The sequence below is a fragment of the Oncorhynchus keta genome, chromosome 17 (genome assembly GCF_023373465.1).
Source record: "Oncorhynchus keta strain PuntledgeMale-10-30-2019 chromosome 17, Oket_V2, whole genome shotgun sequence".
Lineage (NCBI taxonomy): Eukaryota > Metazoa > Chordata > Actinopteri > Salmoniformes > Salmonidae > Oncorhynchus > Oncorhynchus keta.
The window spans coordinates 58,187,735-58,208,492 of NC_068437.1; the positions used below are offsets into that span (position 1 = coordinate 58,187,735).

Genomic DNA, 20,758 nt, shown 5'->3' on the forward strand with positions numbered 1-20,758 from the left:
CGTATTATTCAGAACCCCATGACATGACTCCATATATACATTCTACAGACACCCCTGAGTATTTCCTACAATACTTTTACTGTGGCACCCAGGATATTTGTTGCTCTATAGGCAAATATGTATTCCATTTGCGGTGATTCATATTGGGAACATTTATTTGACCTTAGAACATATTTTAAAAACCAAATGTTATGCAAATGCAACTTAAATATGAACAAATATGAATCATTGTTAATGTTTAGACAATAGTTGTTCATATATCATGAATAAATACAAGTTATTCACACTTTTTTCTAATATTACGTCGGGAACTTTTATTTTGAAAGTTTCTTCACTCCCGTACTGCGGAAGTACTTTTTTTTGTGTTGCTGACGGCAAACTGGTGACTGGTGGTCACGGGGCGGCAGCTTCGATCGCACATGGCAGACTGCAAACGGGTTGTGTTTCAGATCACAAAGCCGCAAAACGGTTTACAAATACATTCAGAACACACTATGCAGTCGTTCTGTATACCTAAGTGTTGTGTGCAGCCTGTCCGTGAGGGTGAGATGCCTTTGGATATATGGCGTAAAAAAAAAGGTAATTATTTTATTGGGTTAGGCTGAAAGGCTGTAAAGTTGAGCATCTCACTGCTACTGTGATGACTGTTGGGAATATACAAGCAGACAAGGCAGTGGTTTTGATTGGACAGTTGAGGTTGAAGGTTAGAGGTTGGCCCTTCCGTGGTGTGATTTAAGGTCTGTTCCTCCATGGTTACCTTTATTTTACTCACCAGATCCTGTTGTTGATCTAACCTTGTTGGACAAAAAGGAAAGATTGGTCAGAAGTCAGTGATATAGTGAAACTGGTTGACAATTATATTGGTTGAAGGTTTTTTTTTTTTTTAATGCATTTTTACCACTATTCACAAATGGATTCAAGGACCCAGATAGTGGGTGAACATTTACATTCCTGAATTTGATGTGCAGAGGACAGATGATCTGTCAGTATACTCAGTTGAACTGTTTGGCGATTAGTACATTTACATTTGAGTAATTTTTTTTACATTTATTTTACCTTTAATTAACGAGGCAAGTCAGTTAAGAACCAATTCTTATTATCAATGACGGGCTACCGGGAACAGTGGGGTTAACTGCCTGTTCAGGGGCAGAACGACAGATTTGTACCTTGTCAGTTTGAACTTGCAACTTCCGGTTACAAGTCCAACACTCTAACCACTAGGCTACCTGCCACCGTCCACTCTAACCACGAGGCTACCCTGCCGCCCTCCACTCGAACCACTAGGCTACCCTGCCGCCCCTCCACTCTAACCACTAGGCTACCCTGCTGCCCCTCCACTCTAACCACTAGGCTACCTGCCGTCCCTACACTCTAACCACTGGACTACCCTGCCGCCCCTCCACTCTAACCACTAGACTACCCTTGCCGCCCTCCACTCTAACCACTAGGCTACCTGCCGCCCTCCACTCTAACCACTAGGCTACCTGCCACCCCTCCACTCTAACCACTAGGCTACCTGCCGCCCCTCCACTCTAACCACTAGACTACCTGCCGCCTCCACTCTAACCACTAGGCTACCTGCCGCCCTTCACTCTAACCACTAGGCTACCTGCCGTCCCTACACTCCAACCACTGACTACCCCTGCCGCCCTCCACTCTAACCACTAGACTACCTGCCGCCCCTCCACTCTAACCACTAGACTACCTGCCGCCCCTCCACTCTAACCACTAGGCTACCTGCCGCCCCTCCACTCTAACCACTAGGCTACCTGCCGCCCTCCACTCTAACCACTAGGCTACCTGCCACCCCATTTAGCAGGCACTCTTATCCAAAGCAACTTACAGGAGCAATTGGTGTTAAAGGCACATAAGATTTTCCACCTCGTCGGCTCGAGGATTCAAACCAGCAACCATTTGGTTACTGGCCCAACACTCTTAACCACTAACTGCCACCTAGTTGCCCTCCAGTGGGTGGAGGACGCACAACCTGTTTAGAATTATAGTAAGATCATATTCTCTGTCTGTATCGAATAGTTTATCACCTGGTCAATCTAATAGAGTGACCTACTATTGGAGGTATTCATGTTATCATGGAGAATGGAGAGACTGGGTGTAGTAGTGAGATACCTTTGGGTCCCAATACATTTGGGAATTCAATTGTAGACCCGTTAGCCAAAAGAGCTTTAAAACTAGATATAATTGATATTAATGTTCCACTGGGTAGAGGTGAGGCCAAATGTAAGATCAAAGCAATTTTGATAGATGTGTGGCAGAAGAAATTGGATTTGGAGCCCAAGGGCCGGCATTTATCTGCCCTCCAAGAAAGGTCGGTGGACCAAGATTCAAAGGTCAGATTAGGAGGGAAGAGGTGGCGTTTGCTCGACTGCGCCTAGGACATTGGGGGCGGAAGGTAGCCTAGTGTTGGGCCAGTAACCGAAAGGTTGCTCGATCAAACCCCTGAGCTGACAAGGTAAAATCTGTTGTTCTGCCCCTGAACAAGGCAGTTAACCCACTGTTCCTCGGCCGTCATTGTAAATAAGAATTTGTTCTTAACTGACTTGCCTAGTTAAATGAAAAAATGTACATTGAACTGATCATTACATCTGGTTGGCAACATGTGAATGGTTTGTATATGGTCAATGAAACGATGGAGCATGTATTGTTGTAAGTAAGTTGAAGAGACGGAAAGACTGAAGTGTTGGATTGAGGTTGGAGAGGTTTGGAAGGGGGATGAGGGAGTTTTTTTTTTTTAGAAGTTAGTAGGGCTCTTTTTTTTTTCTTATTTTTCTCAGAAGTACTGAGTTAGGTAGGAGGATTTTAGAAATGTGGAGCTAATGTTGTGATTGACCAGACACTCCAGCACAATAGGTGGTTGCCAACACCTTTTAACGTCTGTTTGCGGACCCCGTTATATCATAGAAGAATAACAAGCCCGTCTGAGTTCTTATTATGTTCTTGAACACAGCTCATATTCTGTGTTTACATTGGCGAAGTCTCCTCCCCACCCCTGTCTTTCAAGTGGACGTTTTCCAAGTCTTTTCAACAAGTGGTTAGATGGAGAGAAAAATATATCAAGTGCTTATAGTTAGTTAGCTCGTAGATTTATCAAAAGCAGAGAGGGTAGACACTTTTTTTTGTCGATGTGCACAAGAGTAACTAACTTAACTAGCGAACTAACGTTAGCAGCTCAATCTAGTCAAGTAATTTAGTCAACAAACATTCAACACTGAAAGTAAACATTTTGATTTCCTTGCTCAAATATGGGGATGTGTTTACCGTGCCATGGTGGATCTGGAAACGACTTGTCCCCCACACCAGATCGAGTAAGTAACTAGTTACAGTAGCTTGGTTCATTATTAGCTTGGGTGCTGGCGGTAACTAGCGAGTTACACTTATATATATATATATACACACACACTATTGTCCATGTTTCAGGTCAACATCGTAAACAAATTGTACATATAGTTGGATTCCAAAAATGAAACAATGTAACGTAAAACAGCATAGCCAACAAACACCAAAACAATCAGATTTATACGTTCCCATTCAGATCTGCTCTTCAGGTCTCTCGCTTAATATATATTTTTTCTCATTAATTTCATGAACATAATTTTTTATTTTCCTTATACTCAACATTATGTTCTGCTTCCTTCCCAGGAGACAAGGAGACGTCAGCTGGCAGAGACAGCCGAGCAGAGACAGAAAGAGGTAATGACTGTTTTGGACCAGTTTTTATGACAACCATATAAGGTTGGTTTACACTGGGACAGCGAAGGGCTGGTTTCCCCGGACACAGATTAAAACCTAGTCCAGGACTGAAAATCATTTTCCATGGAGATTCACTGTTAAACTTGTCTTTTTTTTTTTGTCCAGGACTAGGATTAATCTGTGTCCAGGAAACCAGTCCTATATAGCCTACACATGGTGGTCCTGTGTGGCTCAGTCGGATTAAGGTGTGGTGAGGTTGTGGGTTCAGTTCCCACAGGGATCCTGTACGCCACTGTACCATGAGTCATTTAGCTTGGATGGGTGTCTTCTATGGCATACTGTAGACAACCACTGAACAGTCAGTAGAGCTGGGCAAAACGGACAAAAATCCATATTGAGATAAATTGCCTGAATTGAGGCAATAACGATAAAGTTTACAACAAAAACATTTTAAACTACTACAAGTTGGATGGTTGTAGTCATTAATTGTTCCATTAACAATCAGTCATATTTAATTTCAAACACATTTCTCTAGTATAGGCTACTTATCGTAATGAACGATATCCGCAAAAAGGCCTGTGATAAGTGATCGGTATGGTTTATGGTCCCGACTTCGTTAATCTCAGCAGCCAGCCACTCTCCAAGTGTTATTCGTATAGCGTAGAAGAGCTTACTGAGACAGAGTGAAGTCTGCTGGGAGAAGAGAGAAGGATCTTATTCGTATAGCGTAGAAGAGCTTACTGAGACAGAGTGGAGTCTGCTGGGAGAAGAGAGAGAAGGCGGTGATCTTATTCGTATAGCGTAGAAGAGCTTACTGAGACAGAGTGGAGTCTGCTGGGAGAAGAGAGAGAAGGATCTTATTTGTATAGCGTAGAAGAGCTTACTGAGACAGAGTGGGAGTCTGCTGGGAGAAGAGAGAAGGATCTTATTCGTATAGCGTAGAAGAGCTTACTGAGACAGAGTGGAGTCTGCTGGGAGAAGAGAGAAGGATCTTTATTCGTATAGCGTAGAAGAGCTTACTGAGACAGAGTGGAGTCTGCTGGGAGAAGAGAGAGAAGGCGGTGATCTTATTCGTTATCCTTTTACACTATCGTGTTAACTGACCGACAAACCCTACTGTGCTGGCCCCAATCTTTTCCCAGCACGGGTTCCAGCAGCTACAGATGTAGGATCTTAATGTGATCACCCTGTTGCAGGAGAACTGTCCTTTACTGAACTGGACATTTTAAAACTTTCAGTGTATTTTAAGATTTAAAAAGTCTTCTGAAGTTTGTAATTTTCACTGTGAAATTTCAGACTCAATTTTTTCCCCTTTCCCTTTTCAATTTAATGATAATACACATAATAATTCACATTTCCTGTTGCTGCGTGATTAAGTTCAGGCGGTAGCAAACTGTCTCAAATTAAGTTCCTACATCTGAACGGTAGATGTGCCGTGTAACCAGGTCAGCACACTGCAGCTCGGCTTGATTCGGCTCAGTAGTGTGAAAAGGTTCGCCTGTATAACGAGCCTTGAACCAAGAAATCCAATCTAGAAATCCAATCTAGAAATCCAATTTATGGTGTTTGTGCCCTTTTTGTTGCAAGGCTACTAATGTGTCTTCAATCATAATGTTTAGTAGCTCCTCATAAGACTGGTGGGTATTTTTACTGTTATACAGAAATTCTTCAGTCAAAGCCAATTGTATCCAACCCATAAAGCATGTCGGCCTACTAAAGCATCGAGGTGAGTATGAAGACCATGTTCTCAGCTCAATGTCTTGACTCGGCTGGTATTTCCTCCCACCACCCACCTCTCACTTCTGGCGCTGCACACTTTGTCATTCTATCTTAACTTTTTAAACCGTTCCTTACTCCTAGTTCCCAATCTGTTTGTGCTGTCTTGCCAGCTCCAATGGTTAATGTCACTCCTTTGACCACAGGAGTTGGCAAGATGGCACAAACAGATCTGGGACCAGGCTATAACTTATGCTTTCCCCGACACAACAACACTATATACTGGAGCTTAATGCCTCTAACAGATCTGGGACCAGGCTATAACTTATGCTTTCCCCGACACAACAACACTCACTATATACTGGAGCTTAATGCCTCTAACAGATCTGGGACCAGGCTATAACATATGCTTTCCCGACACAACAACACTATATACTGGAGCTTAATGCCTCTAACAGATCTGGGACCAGGCTATAAATTATGCTTTCCCTGACACAACAACACTATATACTGGAGCTTAATGCCTCTAACAGATCTGGGACCAGGCTATAACTTATGCTTTCCTGACACAACAACACTCACTATATACTGGAGCTTAATGCCTCTAACAGATCTGGGACCAGGCTATAACATATGCTTTCCCGACACAACAACACTATATACTGGAGCTTAATGCCTCTAACAGATCTGGGACCAGGCTATAAATTATGCTTTCCCTGACACAACAACACTATATACTGGAGCTTAATGCCTCTAACAGATCTGGGACCAGGCTATAACTTATGCTTTCCCGACACAACAACACTATATACTGGAGCTTAATGCCTCTAACAGATCTGGGACCAGGCTATAACTTATGCTTTCCCTGACACAGCAATGGAACTTAATGCCTCTAACAGATCTGGGACCAGGCTATAACTTATGCTTTCCCTGACACAACAATGGAACTTAATGCCTCTAACAGATCTGGGACCAGGCTATAACTTATGCTTTCCTGACACAACAATGGAGCTTAATGCCTCTAACAGATCTGGGACCAGGCTATAACTTATGCTTTCCCTGACACAACAATGGAGCTTAATGCCTCTAACAGATCTGGGACCAGGCTATAACTTATGCTTTCCCTGACACAACAATGGAACTTAATGCCTCTAACAGATCTGGGACCAGGCCTCTTGCCACATGGGAAGACCCATATAATCCAGCATGTGTCAAACAGCTGGCAACTGGGTTCCCACTAGATAGCACAGCCACAAAGTCAAAATTGGCTAAATTGTAAAATTCATGAAAACAAAAATGTTTTTTTGTTGTTGTTGTTGTCTTAATTCAGGTATAAGGTTAGCAGTGTGATTATGGTTAGGTTTAAAATAATATTTTAAGAAGATGACTTTGTGGCTGTGTTAACTAGTGACGACCTGGCAACGGCTATCTATCTGCATTAACTGTACTGAATGTGTCTCAGGAAGTCTGGCTGCTCTGCCCAATGGCGAGCACTATCCTCTCTCAGGAAGTCTGACATCTGGCTGCTCTGTCCAATGGTGAGCACTATCCTCTCTCAGGAAGTCTGACATCTGGCTGCTCTGCCCAATGGCGAGCACTATCCTCTCTCAGGAAGTCTGACATCTGGCTGCTCTGTCCAATGGTGAGCACTAACCTCTCTCAGGAAGTCTGACATCTGGCTGCTCTGCCTAATGGCGAGCACTATCCTCTCTCAGGAAGTCTGACATCTGGCTGCTCTGTCCAATGGCGAGCACTATCCTCTCTCAGGAAGTCTGGCTGCTCTGCCCAATGGCGAGCACTATCCTCTCTCAGGAAGTCTGACATCTGGCTGCTCTGCCCAATGGTGAGCACTATCCTCTCTCAGGAAGTCTGACATCTGGCTGCTCTGCCCAATGGTGAGCACTATCCTCTCTCAGGAAGTCTGACATCTGGCTGCTCTGCCCAATGGCGAGCACTATCCTCTCTCAGGAAGTCTGACATCTGGCTGCTCTGTCCAATGGTGAGCACTAACCTCTCTCAGGAAGTCTGACATCTGGCTGCTCTGCCCAATGGCGAGCACTATCCTCTCTCAGGAAGTCTGACATCTGGCTGCTCTGTCCAATGGCGAGCACTATCCTCTCTCAGGAAGTCTGGCTGCTCTGCCCAATGGCGAGCACTATCCTCTCTCAGGAAGTCTGGCTGCTCTGCCCAATGGTGAGCACTATCCCTCTCAGGAAGTCTGACATCTGGCTGCTCTGCCCAATGGCGAACACTATCCTCTCTCAGGAAGTCTGACATCTGGCTGCTCTGTCCAATGGTGAGCACTAACCTCTCTCAGGAAGTCTGACATCTGGCTGCTCTGTCCAATGGCGAGCACTATCCTCTCTCAGGAAGTCTGGCTGCTCTAGCCAATGGCAGCACTATCCTCTCTCAGGAAGTCTGGCTGCTCTGCCCAATGGTGAGCACTATCCTCTCTCAGGAAGTGTGACATCTGGCTGCTCTAGCCAATGGCGAGCACTATCCTCTTTCAGGAAGTCTGACATCTGGCTGCTCTGTCCAATGGCGAGCACTATCCTTTCTCAGGAAGTCTGGCTGCTCTGCCCAATGGCGAGCACTATCCTCTCTCAGGAAGTCTGGCTGCTCTGCCCAATGGTGAGCACTATCCTCTCTCAGGAAGTCTGACATCTGGCTGCTCTGCCCAATGGTGAGCACTATCCTCTCTCAGGAAGTCTGACATCTGGCTGCTCTGCCCAATGGTGAGCACTATCCTCTCTCAGGAAGTCTGACATCTGGCTGCTCTGCCCACTGGCGAGCACTAACCTCTCTCAGGAAGTCTGACATCTGGCTGCTCTGCACAATGGATAATGGATTAACTTGTTTCAACTGAACACATGATGAGAGACGTTAGTGTTGACTATACTGTTACAAGTCTATGGGCCCTGATCTAAAGTAGTGCGCTATATAGGGAGTAGGGTTCTATAGGGCTCTGGTCTATAAAGTAGTGCACTATATGGCGAGTAGGGTTCTATAGGGCTCTGGTCTAAAGTAGTGCACTACATAGGGAATAGGGTTCTATAGGGCTCTGGTCTAAAGTAGTGCACTATATAGGGAATAGAGTGCCAGTGGGGACACAGCCGTGTGTCTGTAGCTGCCATTCTGACCTCTCCATCTCCTCTTAGACAACCTCCAGGGGCGTCAAAAACCTCCAAGCAGTTGAGAGAAATAAAAAGAATCAGGAGATGGAGAAACAAAGAGATGAGACCGTCTCCTGGAGAGGAGGAGGGCTGAAGGTTAGTCCTCGTATTTTCAACACAGTGAACACAGATTATGGCATGTCACAGTCTGCCTGCAACTTCAAGAGGTGAGTCTCTTAACGAATCGGCACACCTTTGAGAAAGGCAAGATGGCCTAACCTTGTATTCTTTGCTGGCTTATAGATATTATATCAAATAAAATAAATGAATTAATGATATACAGTGGGGAGAACAAGTATTTGATACACTGCCGATGTTGCAGGTTTTCCTACTTACAAAGCATGTAGAGGTCTGTCATTTTTATCATAGGTACACTTAAACTGTGAGAGACGGAATCTAAAACAAAAATCCAGAAAATCACATTGTATGATTTTTTAAAAGTAATTCATTTGCATTTTATTGCATGACATAAGTATTTGATACATCAGAAAAGCAGTAAGTCGCTCTGGATAAGAGCGTCTGCTAAATGACTTAAATGTTAATATTTGGTACAGAAACCTTTGTTTGCCAATTAGAGATCATACGTTTCCTGTAGTTCTTGACCAGGGTTACACACTGCAGCAGAGATTTTGGCCCACTCCTCCATACAGACCTTCTCCAGATCCTTCAGGTTTCGGGGCTGTCGCTGGGCAATACGGACTTTCAGGTCCTCCAAAGATTTTCTTTTGGGTTCAGGTCTGAGACTGGCTAGACCACTCCAGGACCTTGAGATGCTTCTTACGGAGCCACTCCTTTGTTGCCCTGGCTGTGTGTTTGGTCTTGTCATGCTGGAAGACCCAGCCACGACCCATCTTCAATGCTCTTACTGAGGGAAGGAGGTTGTTGGCCAAGATCTCGCGATACATGGCCCCATCCATCCTCCCCTCAATACGGTGCAGTCGTCCTGTCCCCTTTGCAGAAAAGCATCCCCAAAGAATGATGTTTCCACCTCCATGCTTCACGTTTGGGATGGTGTTCTTGGGGTTGTACTCATCCTTCTTCTTCCTCCAAACACGGCGAGTGGAGTTTAGACCATTAAGCTCTATTTTTGTCTCATCAGACCATGACCTTCTCCCATCCCTCCTCTGGATCATCCAGATGGTCATTGGCAAACTTCAGACGGGCCTGACATGCGCTGGCTTGAGCGGGGGACCTTGCGTGCGCTGCAGGATTTTAATCCATGACGGCGTAGTGTGTTACAAATGGTTTTCTTTGAAACTGTGGTTCCAGCTTCAGGTCATTGACCAGGTCCTGTCTTGTAGTTCTGGGCTGATCCCTCACCTTCCTCATGAACATTGATGCCCCACGAGGTGAGATCTTGCATGGATCCCCAGACCGAGGGTGATTGACAGTCATCTTGAACTTCTTCCATTTTCAACTGCGCCAACAGTTGTTGCCTTCTCACCAAGCTGCTTGCCTATTGTCCTGTAGCCCATCCCAGCCTTGTGCAGGTCTACAATTTTATGCCTGGTGTCCTTACACAGATCAGCTGCAGCGATCGGGTTAGCTGCTCAGATAGCTGATGTTTGAAGTTGGTGAGGGAGATAAAGTCTCCAACTTCAGCGATTTTGCAATTCGTTCCAGTCACAGGCAGCAGAGTACTGGAACGTAAAGGCGGCCAAATGAGGTGTTGGCTTTAGGGATGATCAGTGAGATACACCTGCTGGAGCGCGTGCTACGGATGGGTGTTGCCAAGCGTGACCAGTGAACTGTGATAAAGGCGGAGCTTTACCTAGCATGGACTTCTAGATGACCTGGAGCCAGTGGGTCTGGCGACGAATATGTAGCGAGGGCCAGCCGACTAGAGCATACAAGTCGCAGTGGTGGGTGGTATAAGGTGCTTTAGTGACAAAACGGATGGCACTGTGATAAACTGCATCCAGTTTGCTGAGTAGAGTGTTGAAGCATTTTGTAGATGACATCGCCGGTCGAGGATCGGTAGGATAGTCAGTTTTACTAGGGTAAGCTTGGCGGCGTGAGTGAAGGAGGCTTTGTTGCGGAATAGAAAGCCGACACTTGATTTGATTTTCGATTGGAGATGTTTGATATGAGTCTGGAAGGAGAGTTTGCAGTCTAGCCAGACACCTAGGTACTTATAGATGTCCACATATTCAAGGTCGGAACCATCCAGGGTGGTGATGCTAGTCGGGCATGCGGGTGCAGGCAGCGATCGGTTGAAAAGCATGCATTTGGTTTTACTAGCTTTTTAAGAGCAAAGTTGGAGGCCACTTGAAGGAGTGTTGTATGGCATTGAAGCTTGTTTAGAGGTTAGATAGCACAGTGTCCAAGGACGGGCCGAAAGTATATAGAATGGTGTCGTCTGCGTAGAGGTGGATCAGGGAATCGCCCGCGGCAAGAGCAACATCATTGATATATACAGAGAAAAGAGTCGGCCCGAGAATTGAACCCTGTGGCACCCCATAGAGACTGCCAGAGGACCGGACAGCATGCCCTCCGATTTGACACACTGAACTCTGTCTGCAAAATAGTTGGTGAACCAGGCAAGGCAGTCATCCGAAAAACCGAGGCTACTGAGTCTGCCGATAAGAATATGGTGATTGACAGAGTCGAATGCCTTGGCAAGGTTGATGAAGACGGCTGCACAGTACTGTCTTTTATCGATGGCGGTTATGATATCGTTTAGTACCTTGAGTGTGGCTGAGGTGCACCCGTGACCGGCTCGGAAACCAGATTGCACAGCGGAGAAGGTACGGTGGGATTCGAGATGGTCAGTGACCTGTTTGTTGACTTGGCTTTCGAAGACCTTAGATAGGCAGGGCAGGATGGATATAGGTCTGTAACAGTTTGGGTCCAGGGTGTCTCCCCCCTTTGAAGAGGGGATGACTGCGGCAGCTTTCCAATCCTTGGGGATCTCAGACGATATGAAAGAGAGGTCGAACAGGCTGGTAATAGGGGTTGCGACAATGGCGGCGGATAGTTTCTGAAATAGAGGGTCCAGATTGTCAAGCCCAGCTGATTTATACGGGTCCAGGTTTGCAGCTCTTTCAGAACATCTGTTATCTGGATTTGGGTAAAGGAGAACCTGGAGAGGCTTGGGCGAGGAGCTGCGGGGGGGCTGTTGGCCGAGGTTGGAGTAGCCAGGCGGAAGGCATGGCCAGCCGTTGAGAAATGCTTGTTGAAGTTTTCGATAATCATGGATTTATCGGTGGTGACCGTGTTACCTAGCCTCAGTGCAGTGGGCAGCTGGGAGGAGGTGCTCTTGTTCTCCATGGACTTCAGTGTCCCAGAACTTTTGGAGTTGGAGCTACAGGATGCAAACTTCTGCCTGAAGAAGCTGGCCTTAGCTTTCCTGACTGACTGCGTGTATTGGTTCCTGACTTCCTGAACAGTTGCATATCGCAGGGGACTATCCAATGCTATTGCAGTCCGCCACAGGATGTTTTTGTGCTGGTCGAGGGCAGTCAGGTCTGGAGTGAACCAAGGGCTGTATCTGTTCTTAGTTCTGCATTTTTTGAACGGAACATGCTTATCTAAAATGGTGAGGAAGTTACTTTTAAAGAATGACCAGGCATCCTCAACTGACGGGATGAGGTCAATGTCCTTCCAGGATACCCGGGCCAGGTCGATTAGAAGGCCTGCTCACAGTGTTTTAGGGAGCGTTTGACAGTGATGAGGGTGGTTGTTTGACTGCGGCTCCGTAGCGGATACAGGCAATGAGGCAGTGATCGCTGAGTTCCTGGTTGAAGACAGCGGAGGTGTATTTGGAGGGCCAGTTGGTCAGGATGGCGTCTATGAGGATGCCCTTGCTTACAGAGTTAGGGTTGTACCTGGTGGGTTCCTTGATGATTTGTGTGAGATTGAGGGCATCTAGCTTAGATTGTAGGACTGCCGGGGTGTTAAGCATATCCCAGTTTAGGTCACCTAACAGAACAAACTCTGAAGCTAGATGGGGGCGATCAATTCACAAATGGTGTCAGGGCACAGCTGGGAGCTGAGGGGTTGGTAGCAGGCGGCAACAGTGAGAGACTTATTTCTGGAGAGAGTCATTTTCAAAATTAGTAGTTCGAACTGTTTGGGTATGGACCTGGAAAGTACGACATTACTTTGCAGGCTATCTCTGCAGTAGACTGCAACTCCTCCCCCTTTGGCAGTTCTATCTTGACGGAAGATGTTATAGTTGGGTATGGAAATCTCTGAATTTTTGGTGGCCTTCCTGAGCCTAGGTTTCAGACACGGCAAGGACATCAGGGTTAGCAGAGTGTGCTAAAGCAGTGAGTAAAACAAACTTAGGGAGGAGGCTTCTGATGTTGACATGCATGAAACCAAGGCTTTTTCGATCACAGAAGTCAACAAATGAGGGTGCCTGGGGACATGCAGGGGCCTGGGTTTACCTCCAAATCACCCGCGGAACAGAGAAGGAGTAGTATGAGGGTGCGGCTAAAGTCTATCAAAACTGGTCGCCTAGGCGTTGGGGACAGAGAATAAGAGGAGCAGGTTTCTGGGCATGGTAGAATATATTCAGGGCATAATGCGTAGACAGGGGTATGTTGGGGTGCTGGGAGGTAAGCCCAGGCATTGGGTGATGATGAGAGAGGTTGTATCTCTGGACATGCTGGTTGTAATGGGTGAGGTCACCGCATGTGTGGGAGGTGGGACAAAGGAGGTATCAGGGTATGAAGAGTGGAACTAGGGCTCCATTGTGAACTAAAACAATGATAACTAACCTGAGCAACAGTATACAAGGCATATTGACATTTGAGAGAGACATACAGCGAGGCATACAGTAATCACAGGTGTTGAAATTGGGAAAGCTAGCTAAAACAGTAGGTGAGACAACAACAGCTAATTAGCTAGCACAACAACTGCAGGTAAAATGGCGTTGACTAGGCAACTGGGACGACAGATAAAACAAACAAGCAGAATGGAGTACCGTGATTAATGGACAGTCCAGCGTGCATCAGCTATGTAGCCAAGTGATCAGTGTCCAGGGGGCAGCGGTGGATGGGGCAGGGAAGCTGGACTGGCGAGTGTTATCCAGGTTAAAAACTAACAGACTAAATAGCTTGTAGCTAGTTAGCTGGTTAGCTTCTGGAGGTTCTTGAGTGTGTTCTAAAAATTAAAAATAATAGCGATTCCGTATCACATTGGGTGAGGCAGGTTTCCGGAAGGTATAAACAAATTAAAAATCGGAAAGAGATAGAAAGTACATATGGGTCCAGTGAGTGTTTGGGACGCGGCGATGCAGACGGTTAGCAGGCCTGTGCTAACAAGCTAACAGTTAGCAGGCCGGGGTAAACAAGGTAGCAGTTAGCGGACCAGGGCTAAACAAGCTAGCAGTTAGCAGGCCGAATTAGCAAGCAAGGAGATAGCAAGGGCTAGAGAGTTAGCCTTTGGGGGACGTCGCGATGGGGTGAGTCTGTTTATTCCTCTTCATGCGGTGACATCGATAGACCGGTCGTGGGCCCGGGTATTGTAGCCCAGGAGTATGCTACGGTGGTAAGCACAGGTGCTCTGGCCGGGCTAGCTTCAAGCTAAGTGGGTGGAAACGCTAGCCAGGAGTAATCATCCGGGGTTGCGGTTTAGCTCGATAGCTAGTTGTGAAGATCCAGCTGAAAAATGTTCCGTTTGCGGTGGGAATCCGGGGATAAAAATAAATAGGTCCGTTATGCTCTGGTTCGCGTCGCGTTGTTCGAACTGGCGAGAGCTTTCCGAGCTAAAGGTTAGCTGATGACCGGTTAGCTGAAGACCGCTAGCATAGCTGGTGGTTAGCTGGCTAGCTTCAGTTGAGGGGTTCGGTTCAAGTAAATATAAATAATTTAGGAAAATAGCTACATTGGGTGAGGCGGGTTGCAGGAGAGTATTTGAAGCTCAGGTTTAGCAAAATGTTTTTAAAGATATTGGAAAGAAAAATATGTAAAAACGAAAAAGAAACGATATATACAAGGGACACGATACGACAGGACGACTTACTGCTACGCCATCGTGGATCCAAGTAATGAGTGGAGAACAGGAGGACTTCTTAAAGAAAAACTAACAGGTCTGTGAGAGGCGGAATTCTTACTGGTTGGTAGGTGATCAAATACTTATGTCATGCAATAAAATGCTAATTAATTACTCAAAAATCATACAATGTGATTTTCTGGATTTTTTTATTTGGTTTCTCTCACAGTTGAAGTGTACCAATGATACAAATTACAGACCTCTACATGCTTTGTAAGTAGGAAACACTGCCGATTTTGCAGGTTATCAAATACTTGTTCTCCCCACTGTAAGGTAATTTGTTTTGAGTTAGAACAGTTCAATGCTGCAGCCCGAAACATAAAGGCTTTTTAATGTCTCCGACTACATGAATGGCTGCACCTGGTTTATGTTTTGCCACATATCACCCACGTGTTGTTGGGATGTTTCCTGTTTCTCTCAACGGGTCATTTATTTTCTCTTTATGCTTTTCCCCTTTGTGGTCCTCCTGTGGCTCAGTTGGTAGAGCATGGCGCTTGTAACGCCAGGGTAGTGGGTTCGATCCCCGGGACCACCCATACGTAGAATGTATGCACACGTAAAAGCGTCTGCTAAATAATAATATAATAATAATATATGCCATTTAGCTGACGCTTTATCCAAAGCGACTTACAGTCATGTGTGCATACATTCTACGTATGGGTGGTCCCGGGAAGCGAACCCACTACCCTGGCGTTACAAGCGCCATGCTCTACCAACTGAGCCACAGAAGGACATGGCATATATTATATTATTATTATTATATATAGGAGATGACCTGTGTCTCCTCAGATCCTGTGATACCATGTTTTCTTCTGTTTTGTAATGGCAGGTAGGCTGAAGATGGACATGGAGAGATCCTAGAAGTCTCAATCTAGACAGAGGTTCAGCTAACAACACGAAGAGTGTTGGTACCAGTTGACTTGAAAAGGCCTTTTTTTGGGATGTTGGCCCTTCTCACATTTTTTTTATATTTTTAATTGCAAGCTTATTTCTTTTTTTTTTAGAGGGGATTGTTTGCCAGGTTTCGACACTGGTAAAAAATAAATAAAGATTATACTGCCCAATGTTGGCAGTGTGAATCACAGGACATGCCTCCCTTAATGCCAAGATATACAAGAGGAAAATGCAAGCCAGCCAATGGAGCTTTGGAACAGACAGGGTGGCATAGCTATGAATAGAATATACACACTCAGAGGAAATATGCTCACACTTCATCTATAAACTGTACCAGGCATCTTGCAGCGTACTCTCTCTTTGTCCTCTCTCCTCACACTCCTCCTTCTTTCTATCAGCCATTTCAACTTGGCCAGCTTTAACACCATGGTGCTTTCTTCTTCTGAGGAATATTCTCAGTCTTGTGACCTATTTACCGTATAGTACATTTTCCTTCTAAAATGATTTTATGCAACAAAGTCCTTTAATGTTCAAAATAGGCCTAGATGATTCAAATGGTGTTTTCTATTGTAGATCAGTGTGAAAAGAACTACGTTTCCCATAGCTACCTACTGATGAACCACGTGAATGTTTTAGAGTTCATGCACCAGCACTATTCAGTTGACTTTTCTATTGTAGTTCAGTGTGAAAGAACTACGTTTCCCATAACTACCTACTGATGAACCACGTGAATGTTTTAGAGTTCATGCACCAGCACTATTCAGTTGACTTTTCTATTGTAGTTCAGTGTGAAAATAACTACATTTCCCATAGCTACCTACTGATGATATATGTCTGTGCAATATAAGTTATTTGCTACACATTATAACGGTTTCTATCGGTTTGTAATGTATGAAGAAAATGCTTTATTTAAATGAGATAGGACATTTGAGTTGTGATAGCCTGATGAAGTGTTTATGCATGTCACCAGTCCAGGCCCGGTGGCTCCCCTTCCCGTTCGGGTGGCGCTCAGCGGTAGTCGCCCGGCCTACGAGCTGCCACTGATTTCTTTCCTCCCCTACTTACGTGTTTATTGAGTACACCTGTTTTTGAGTTGTCGTAGTTAGTTGGGCTTTATTAGTCAGCCGGCCCGCCCGGTTCTTTGTGCGGGATTAATTATTGTAACCCTGGTGTTTGTTATTGTGGAACGTGTTGGGTGTGTGTTAGTGTATAGTGTTGGTTGTATGTTAGTGTATAGTGTTGGTTGTATGTTAGTGTATAGTGTTGGTTGTATGTTAGTGTATAGTGTTGGTTGTATGTTAGTGTATAGTGTTGGTTGTATGTTAGTGTATAGTGTTGGTTGTATGTTAGTGTATAGTGTTGGTTGTATGTTAGTGTATAGTGCTGGTTGTATGTTAGTGTATAGTGTTGGTTGTATGTTAGTGTATAGTGTTGGTTGTATGTTATGTATAGTACTGGTTGTATGTTAGTGTATAGTGTTGGTTGTATGTTAGTGTATAGTGTTGGTTGTATGTTAGTGTATAGTACTGGTTGTATGTTAGTGTATAGTGTTGGTTGTATGTTAGTGTATAGTGCTGGTTGTATGTTAGTGTATAGTGCTGGTTGTATGTTAATGTATAGTGCTGGTTGTATGTTAGTGTATAGTGCTGGTTGTATGTTAGTGTATAGTGCTGGTTGTATGTTAGTGTATAGTGTTGGTTGTATGTTAGTGTATAGTGCTGGTTGTATGTTAGTGTATAGTGTTGGTTGTATGTTAGTGTATAGTGCTGGTTGTATGTTAGTGTATAGTGTTGGTTGTATGTTAGTGTATAGTGTTGGTTGTATGTTAGTGTATAGTGTTGGTTGTATGTTAGTGTATAGTGTTGGTTGTATGTTAGTGTATAGTGTTGGTTGTATGTTAGTGTATAGTGTTGGTTGTATGTTAGTGTATAGTGCTGGTTGTATGTTAGTGTATAGTGTTGGTTGTATGTTAGTGTATAGTACTGGTTGTATGTTAGTGTATAGTGCTGGTTGTATGTTAGTGTATAGTGCTGGTTGTATGTTAGTGTATAGTGCTGGTTGTATGTTAGTGTATAGTGCTGGTTGTATGTTAGTGTATAGTGCTGGTTGTATGTTAGTGTATAGTGCTGGTTGTATGTTAGTGTATAGTGCTGGTTGTATGTTAGTGTATAGTGCTGGTTGTATGTTAGTGTATAGTGCTGGTTGTATGTTAGTGTATAGTGTTGGTTGTATGTTAGTGTATAGTGCTGGTTGTATGTTAGTGTATAGTGCTGGTTGTATGTTAGTGTATAGTGCTGGTTGTATATTAGTGTATAGTGTTGGTTGTATGTTAGTGTATAGTGTTGGTTGTATGTTAGTGTATAGTGTTGGTTGTATGTTAGTGTATAGTGCTGGTTGTATGTTAGTGTATAGTGCTGGTTGTATGTTAGTGTATAGTGCTGGTTGTATGTTAGTGTATAGTGTTGGTTGTATGTTAGTGTATAGTGCTGGTTGTATGTTAGTGTATAGTGTTGGTTGTATGTTAGTGTATAGTGTTGGTTGTATGTTAGTGTATAGTGCTGGTTGTATGTTAGTGTATAGTGCTGGTTGTATGTTAGTGTATAGTGTTGGTTGTGTGTTAGTGTATAGTGCTGGTTGTATGTTAGTGTATAGTGTTGGTTGTATGTTAGTGTATAGTGCTGGTTGTATGTTAGTGTATAGTACTGGTTGTATGTTAGTTTATAGTGTTGGTTGTATGTTAGTGTATAGTGTTGGTTGTATGTTAGTGTATAGTGTTGGTTGTATGTTAGTGTATAGTACTGGTTGTATGTTAGTGTATAGTGTTGGTTGTATGTTAGTGTATAGTGTTGGTTGTATGTTAGTGTATAGTGCTGGTTGTATGTTAGTGTATAGTGCTGGTTGTATGTTAGTGTATAGTGTTGGTTGTATGTTAGTGTATAGTGTTGGTTGTATGTTAGTGTATAGTGTTGGTTGTATGTTAGTGTATAGTGCTGGTTGTATGTTAGTGTATAGTGCTGGTTGTATGTTAGTGTATAGTGTTGGTTGTATGTTAGTGTATAGTGCTGGTTGTATGTTAGTGTATAGTGCTGGTTGTATGTTAGTGTATAGTGTTGGTTGTATGTTAGTGTATAGTGTTGGTTGTATGTTAGTGTATAGTGTTGGTTGTATGTTAGTGTATAGTGTTGGTTGTATGTTAGTGTATAGTGTTGGTTGTATGTTAGTGTATAGTGCTGGTTGTATGTTAGTGTATAGTGCTGGTTGTATGTTAGTGTATAGTGTTGGTTGTATGTTAGTGTATAGTGTTGGTTGTATGTTAGTGTATAGTGTTGGTTGTATGTTAGTGTATAGTGTTGGTTGTATGTTAGTGTGTATAGTGCTGGTTGTATGTTAGTGTATAGTGTTGGTTGTATGTTAGTGTATAGTGTTGGTTGTATGTTAGTGTATAGTGTTGGTTGTATGTTAGTGTATAGTGTTGGTTGTATGTTAGTGTATAGTGCTGGTTGTATGTTAGTGTATAGTGCTGGTTGTATGTTAGTGTATAGTGTTGGTTGTATGTTAGTGTATAGTGTTGGTTGTATGTTAGTGTATAGTGTTGGTTGTATGTTAGTGTATAGTGTTGGTTGTATGTTAGTGTATAGTGCTGGTTGTATGTTAGTGTATAGTGCTGGTTGTATGTTAGTGTATAGTGTTGGTTGTATGTTAGTGTATAGTGTTGGTTGTATGTTAGTGTATAGTGCTGGTTGTATATTAGTGTATAGTGCTGGACTGTTTCGTTCCCGTGTCTGGGGCATTTTGTTTTGAGCACCCAGTGTTTAGTGGTGTTTTGCCGTGGTTCACCGTGTGTGCATTAAAGGAACACTATATTGAACTCTCTGTTTTCCTTCGCCTGACTTCCAACTCATGACACCCAGTACCTTTCATTTCAACCTGTTGAGTAATATTGTTGACATGACAATGTTCCAGGAATTATGTTAATCCAAACATACACCGGTGTCACATAATGTTCTTCCTTGGTATGCAGTCTGTCTGTTTTAGAACACCTACTCATTCAAGGGTTTTAGAACACCTACTCATTCAAGGGTTTTAGAACACCTACTCATTCAAGGGTTTTAGAACACCTACTCATTCAAGGGTTTTAGAACACCTACTCATTCAAGGGTTTTAGAACACCTACTCATTCAAGGGTTTTAGAACACCTACTCATTCAAGGGTTTTAGAACACCTACTCATTCAAGGGTTTTAGAACACCTACTCATTCAAGGGTTTTAGAACACCTACTCATTCCAGGGTTTTAGAACACCTACTCATTCCAGGGTTTTAGAACACCTACTCATTCAAGGGTTTTAGAACACCTACTCATTCAAGTGAACACCACCATTCAAGGGTTTTAGAGCACCTACTCATTCAAGGGTTTTAGAGCACCTACTCATTCAAGCGTTTTAGAACACCTACTCATTCAAGGGTTTTAGAGCACCTACTCATTCAAGGGTTTTAGAGCACCTACTCATTCAAGGGTTTTAGAGCACCTACTCATTCAAGGGTTTTAGAACACCTACTCATTCAAGGGTTTTAGAACACCTACTCATTCAAGGGTTTTAGAACACCTACTCATTCAAGGGTTTTAGAACACCTACTCATTCAAGGGTTTTTCTTTATTTGTACTATGTTCTACATTGTAGAATAATAGTGGAGACATCAGAACTATGAAATAACACATATGGAATCATGTAGTAACCAAAAGTTGTTAAACAAAATTGATTCGTTTAACATCTTTTGGTTACTACATTATTCCATATGTGTTATTTCATAGTTCTGATGTCTCCACTATTATTTTGGTTACTACCTGAATGCCAACCGTCACGTCTGGAGGAAACCTGGCACCATCCCTACGGTGAAGCATGGTAGTGGCAGCATCACGCTGTGGGGATGTTTTTAGTGGCAGGGACTGGGAGAATAGTCAGGATTGAGGGAAAGATGAATGGTGCAAAGTGCAGAGAGATCCTTGATGAAAACCTGCTCCAGAGAGCTCAGGACCTTAGACTGGGGCGAAGATTCACCTTCCAACAGGACAACAACCCTAAGCACAAAGCCAAGACAACGCAGGAGTGGTTTTGGGACAAGTCTCTGAATGTCCTTGAGTGGCCCAGCCAGAGCCCGGACTTGAACCCAATCGAACATCTCTGGAGAGACCTGAAAATATCTATGCAGCGACGCTCCCCATCCAACCTGACAGAGCTTGAGAGGATCTGCAGAGAAGAATGGGAGAA

The 20,758-nt window shown here is 43.9% G+C and overlaps 1 protein-coding gene across 6 annotated transcripts; it reads left to right on the plus strand.

Moving 5' to 3' along the window:
- Positions 1-392: 392 nt before the first annotated feature.
- Positions 393-15,681, plus strand: LOC118379307 (uncharacterized). Of its 6 annotated transcripts, none has more exons than XM_052466797.1 (5): positions 393-578; positions 3,264-3,323; positions 3,658-3,708; positions 5,370-5,434; positions 7,987-8,191. In XM_052466797.1, exons 2-5 carry the CDS (start codon positions 3,283-3,285, stop codon positions 8,109-8,111), a joined length of 282 nt encoding a protein of 93 aa, XP_052322757.1. In that variant the 5' UTR covers positions 393-578; positions 3,264-3,282; the 3' UTR covers positions 8,112-8,191. The 6 variants fall into 6 exon arrangements, with proteins under 6 accessions (XP_052322757.1, XP_052322755.1, XP_052322760.1 ...); XM_052466795.1 differs by lacking the exon at positions 7,987-8,191 and adding an exon at positions 7,192-7,479; XM_052466800.1 differs by lacking the exon at positions 7,987-8,191 and adding an exon at positions 6,887-7,100.
- The last annotated feature ends 5,077 nt before the right edge of the window (positions 15,682-20,758 follow it).